The sequence below is a fragment of the Stegodyphus dumicola genome, chromosome 11 (assembly GCF_044657685.1).
Source record: "Stegodyphus dumicola isolate Sdum_Otavi_A_Nest chromosome 11, ASM4465768v1".
Taxonomy (NCBI): domain Eukaryota; kingdom Metazoa; phylum Arthropoda; class Arachnida; order Araneae; family Eresidae; genus Stegodyphus; species Stegodyphus dumicola.
In genome coordinates, this window is record NC_140778.1 from 116,215,156 (window position 1) to 116,221,155 (window position 6,000).

General features: G+C 30.9%; 1 protein-coding gene and 1 long non-coding RNA gene across 10 annotated transcripts in view; both read right to left on the reverse strand.

The window, feature by feature from the left end:
* Window positions 1-3,716, reverse strand: part of LOC118184129 (uncharacterized) — a 63,563-nt gene extending 59,847 nt beyond the window's left edge. For 8 of the 9 annotated variants that reach the window (XM_085827118.1, XM_085827124.1, XM_085827121.1 and 5 more), the window contains exon 1: window positions 2,628-3,716. In XM_085827118.1, the coding sequence (XP_085683244.1) occupies window positions 2,628-2,704 (77 nt within the window). In that variant the 5' untranslated portion in view covers window positions 2,705-3,716. Of the gene's footprint in view, window positions 1-1,978; window positions 2,284-2,627 lie in introns of those variants that run through there. The other variant, XM_085827125.1, reaches the window with a different exon arrangement.
* On the reverse strand, window positions 891-1,750 carry LOC146994358 (uncharacterized). The gene is made up of 2 exons (XR_015043858.1): window positions 1,327-1,750; window positions 891-1,250 (listed from the first exon to the last, which is right to left on the reverse strand). It is a non-coding gene; the product is annotated as an uncharacterized LOC146994358 (long non-coding RNA).
* Window positions 3,717-6,000: the final 2,284 nt, after the last annotated feature.

The following is a 6,000-nucleotide window of genomic DNA, read 5'->3' on the forward strand; positions in this document are numbered from 1 at the left end:
AATCTCGACGATCGTGAAATTTAAAATCTTGTTTACTTATCTTGTATTTTGAATATGCATAATATGGATATTTTGTTTAGGGACTTCAAAAATAATATTTTGCTGCCACTTAGACGAGGGAAGAAGCAGATGGAGAAATCAACTCTGATGACAAACCCAGTACCTGGGGGTATAGCCAGGTTTTTCTTTCAAGAAACACATCCGAGTTGAAACGACTGATGCGGGCCACACCTGAAAGCGAAGGAACTGAGCAACTGCTGCCACCACAGGAAATCTCGACGATCATGAAATTTAAAATCTTGTTTATTTATCTTGTATTCTGCATATATAACATGGATATTTTCTCTACAAAAAACTCCAAATAGTGAACTGCCAAGTAATACTGCTGAAAACTGCAAAATGTGGTGCTGAATGGTAAGTAATATAAAATATATGTGTACACATTAAAATTAGAGGATTATGGCTCCTGGCGAAACCTCGTAAAAAAAAAATGCATCAGGATTCCTACCTCCTAGTCTTACACGTACTAGCTTAAAAATTGGGATTATTTGTAACTATTTTGTTTCACTAATATCATTAATCACATTTCTTACTGTTTCTATTTTTTTTATCAAATTTAGATTTAATTAAAAATCACTTTAACCTGCATGTAACGTCATGTAATGTGAAAATAGTGCCTATTTTTTAAATGAAATTATATGATAATACCCGCATAAATATTTTTTATAAATAATTGATTTAAATATAATTATAAAAACTAATTTACAAAATTTGGTAATGCTTCAATTAAAATGAATAGTCAAAAAGCAGAAGAAAAGATTTTTCTTTTTTTAAGTACGTGTAAGTCTTAAGGTGATGTGGAAATGGAATCATTTCTAATTTCAAAATGCAAAATGCTTGTAAAAATTGTTCTTTTTCAGATCTGATGAACAGGCCTCGATCTATAAGAGTGGAGTTCAGTGAAACGAAGTATTGGATTTTAACAAGGAAGGAATCTATAACAGTTTTTCTTGTGAAAAAATGAAATTTTATAAGTTATCAGCAGAGTCATAGTTACTGTTTTCAGCGCCCAGGGAAAACTGAAGATTTTGTGCCCCTCCCGACTACTGGCCAAAAATGGAAAACATTCAACTAAAAATTCGTAACATCATTTTGGCTTCCCTTGGATGATGTGCCCACGGACATATGCCCCCTTTCTAGCCCTGGTTATCATATACACAGTTTCTTGTGAACTTGTTGACTGTGAGAACCTGGATACATATTTTCTTGCAAAACTGTGAGAAACTAGATAAAAATTTTCTTGTGAAAAGATGAAATTGTGAGAACCTGGATAAAAATATTCTTGTGAAAAGGTGAAACTGTGAGAACCTGGATAAAAATTTTCTTGTGAAAAAGTGAAATTTTTATATAAATATAAATAACATAATTTAAGAAGACAAAGATTGTACAAGCAATGTCATCTAGGGGTAAGTACCTTCATTTTGCAATATATGTTTACATTGATAAATTAAAAAATATGAAATTCTAGCATATTGAAACATAAGTTAAGAAATATTTGTTTAAATTTATTAATTAAAAAAGGTGAAATTCTTACATATTGAAACAAAAGTTAAGAAATATATGTTTAAATTGATTAATTGAAAGAGTTGAAATTCTTGCATATTGAAAAATAAGTTAAGAAATGTATGTTTAAATTGATTTATTAAAAAAAAGTTGAAATTCTAACACAGGGAAAAATAGAAAATATAAGTTCAAATTGATTAATTAATAAAAAAAAAATGAGTGCTATATACTGAAAAATAAGTTTCTTAAAAAGAACTTACCATATATTACAAATACCTTAATAAATGTTCTAATTTTTCATTTCTCATCCATATATATCACGTTTAACTATCATACACTTACCTGCATAACATAATTAATTTAAATATAAATTCATTATTAATTTAAATGCCAAATAATATAATGCCGAAATTACATGCAAGTCAAATTTTTAGGCTGGAAGCTTTCTTTTAAATCGATTGTTTACAGTTTGAGCGTAAGTACTTCTTCGCCCTATAGCGTTTCATGCAAAACATTTCACTCGTTAAAGTACGCGTTAATTAAAATTTCTTGTTCTATTACTTTAGACTGAATTACAATTAGTAAGTTATCATATCATGCTTAGTAATATAACATTAACTATGTTGTACAACATTGAAGAAATAGGGAATGTCAGGCGTCATCATGTCAACATGAACAAGGTTAAGTTCAATTTTTCCTTTTGGCAGTTCAGAATTGTTTTCCCTGTCCACTTCCCTCGGATAGGGAAAACAATATTTGGCCGCCATCTTGGATTTCGAAATGAGCTTTTTGGCGCATTTCTGAAATCCAAGATGGCGGCCAAAAACTCGCCAAATTCAGCCAAGAGCCGGGTATCCGAAATGAGCCCACATTTTATACCCTCTGCCACAAACTCAGGTAATTAAAAAAAGAGAAAAAATTAATTTTTCATGGAGAAATTCTATTTCAACATATGGCCACCCCATGTTCTTTCGAAGCTGGCTACGCCAGTGAGCAACATTCAAACTCAATACATCAATTTATAAGTTTAATGATACATACCGAAATTCAGAAATCAAGCTTACTTGGGAGGTGGTGAACAATTACGGGAAGTGTCGCTTTCACTACTTGTTGACTGATCCATTCGGCAGTTTAATTTCATTTGCGACGATACGTCGTGGGAAAAAATGGCGTCATACAAGTTTGGATTTCTTGACCAAGCCCATTGTCTCAATGATTAATAACCTGACAAGGTAGACCAAGGAACCTCCATGAGGTAGACATATGTCTTGCTTTGCACCCGCTAAGTCTTTCTGCACCGATGGGCGAAAAAAATCACGATCGTCTCAATTTTAACCGAAATCCTTTCGGGTTGTCGTAGGTAAGGCTCCTATAGGCTCTAGAGGAGCCTTAACAATTCCATATTTCTTCCATTCATTTATTATCTTCTTTATAGAAGCACGGTCTTCGGCATTGGTTTTATACGACTTCATGCAAATAGGCTTACTCCCTTCAATTTCTTTAATATCCATTTTTGTTAAGTTTCTACACCCTAATTCCTCCATATTTAATGCAAAACAATCTCGATACTCATTTATCAAATGTAAAAAACTTCCTGTTTTCTTTCTGGCGTTTCTTTCTGGTTATTAACTTTAATTTCTTCTAAAGTAATCAGTCTCCTAAACTTCTTAATTTCATTTATTATCAGTATTTCCTTTTGACTTGAATTTTCAGTTTTCTGATCTGAACTTGGTTCAACTAATTCTGCTACTTCCGCTCTACCGATACATTGATTCTCTTTCAAAATTAGTTTTCGATCGCTGTAGTTAGTGACTGGTATCACTGTTTCTCCCTGTATTACTTCCAATAATGAGCCTAACTCATTTTCCGATCCACTTATTAAAACATAACCGTTATTTATTTCATCAGTTTTAACTTTCACGAAATTAACCGTATTACTTTCGATTTGAGTTTCTTGGGAAGCCTTCAGTTTAATTCGAGGAGTGTTGCTATCATTTTGCAACTGTGAAAATGGGCAGTCATTAGCATAGCGTATGTGCAAGGTATTACCGTTGCTACTTTGGTAGACGGTTGCACGGATTTTTGGCGATTTACGTTGGCGCGATTTCTACAAACGTCAGCCATCTTGAAAAACGCTGTTTTTACGCATAGTAAAGTATTCGAAACTTAAAAAAAAAAAAAAAAAAAAATATCGTTAGAAATAATGGATTAATTTTTTTGTTGAAAATGTCGTTTTTTAAGATGGCAGACAAGTGTAAATAAATAAATTTACTATGAGTATAAAATACTAAAGTAAGGTTATTATTACTTTCATATAGCAAAGAAGAGAATAAAAACACCGCTATAAAAACATTGTGCCAACGTTTAATTAGATTAAAATATTACTGAAATTGAATATCGAAATAAAAAACATCATCCAACATTTAAAAGAATTAGAATATTATTAAATTTAAATACTTTAAAATACGTTATATAGAATATAATATATATATATATATATATATATATATATATTATATAGAATAAATACATTTACTACGAGTATAAAATACTAAAGAAAGGTTAAATTATTACTTTCATATAGCATAGAAATAGAATAAAAATACCACTATAAAAACATTGCGCCAACGTTTAATTGGATTAAAATATTACGCAAATTGAATATCGAATTAAAAACCATCATACCAACGTTTAAAAGAATTAAAATATTACTTAAATTAAATACTTTAAAATAAGTAAATAAGAACGCTTCGTACACTAGAGCTAAAATGACAGCAATTAGTTTATTGTTGGTAAAAAAGGAGGAATGTCTAATAATTTTCTTACAGTTACAACGGTTATTTCTTCCAACATGACCACAATATCATATACGGCCGTCTCAGAATCGGATCTTCTAACGGTCTTCATCTGTGATCTACATTTTCGCTCTTCATTGAAGAAACAATTAGCGACGTTTCCTTCAAAAATTTAAAATAAATTTCCTCTGACCCTTGTAAGAATTTATAAATAAATCTTTGGCGGCGAAAATAAGGTCTCAAAGGACAATTTTTTTATTCCGAAACCAAAAATTCTTGGTACTTATCAAAAACAACATTCATCTTTGAAGGAGACATTTTTGAAGGAATTCGAAGATATGAATTAAATTTTAAAATAGCGCGGTAATGCACAAATTTTCAGCAACCTATCAGGGAGCTGATTACAGCTCATTAATGCACAAATATTCTAAAACCAATCAGAGAGCTGATTACATCACGCCTAGAATTAAAATTATTTAAATAATCATACATAATAAAATCATTTTAAAAAAGAAATGCAAAATTAAATTGTATTTTAATATTTAACAGCCATAAATAATGTTTAAAACATTAGATTAAATTTATAGATACTAAAACCAATTACTTTTAAAGTAAGGTGACGTCAATGATTACATCATCCACAGCATAAAATTTCATAAAATATGATAAAGAATAAAATTTTTATTTCAAATAAAAATGAAAAAATTAAATTGATTTTTAATATTTAGAAGCCATAAATAATATTTAAAACACGGAATTTATGCATAATAACACGCATTATTTTTTAAATAAAATGTCAACAAAGTATGGGTTACCATAAATAACTTATCCAGCAATGGGTTTACCATAAGTCGTATTACTCGCCAAAGGAAAAATTGCCAAAAACTCGCCAAAATCCGTGCAACCGTCTACCAAAGTAGCACCGTATTACCTATCTTGGCGTATACAATATGCGGTAAATCAATCCAACTAATAAGTCGCATGGTTGCGTTTCATCTCCTACAATTAGAACTGTAATGTCCTTTCCTTCCACATTATCAATCTCTAAGTTAACAGTTACTTTTCCCAATGTTCTAGCGGCTGGTTTATTCTGGTTCCCAAAGCCAAACAATTCTTCCACATCAGGTTTTACAATAAGATTCAGTCTCTTAGCCGCAGACTGTTTCAATAAACACGAACTAGAACCCGTATCTATGATTGCAGTAATTTCTTCTCCATTATTGATGCGAGCATACTTTAAATATACAGCTGGTGAAACACCTGAATTCTGGTCCACGGATAAATTATTTTTAACATTTGTCAAGTCTGGATTCTTAGACGTACACCTTTCAAAAGTATAACCCTTTTCATTACATTTCCTACAAATAATTTCTCTTTTAGGCTGAGGACAATCCGTCGCTATATGTCCATAATCATCACAATTGAAGCATTTCGGCTCAGCCTTTTCATTGCGGATGCCAGAATTATATTCCCTTTTCCTTTCGTCTGTTTTATAAAATTTATCTCTCAGATTGTATTTATTATCAAAACTGTTTTTAAAACCCACTTTAAAATTACCATCTGTCTGCATGGAATCTTTAACATTTCTTTGTCTTGAATACTGATTATAGGATCCTTCATAAAATTTAGAACCAGATTTGGG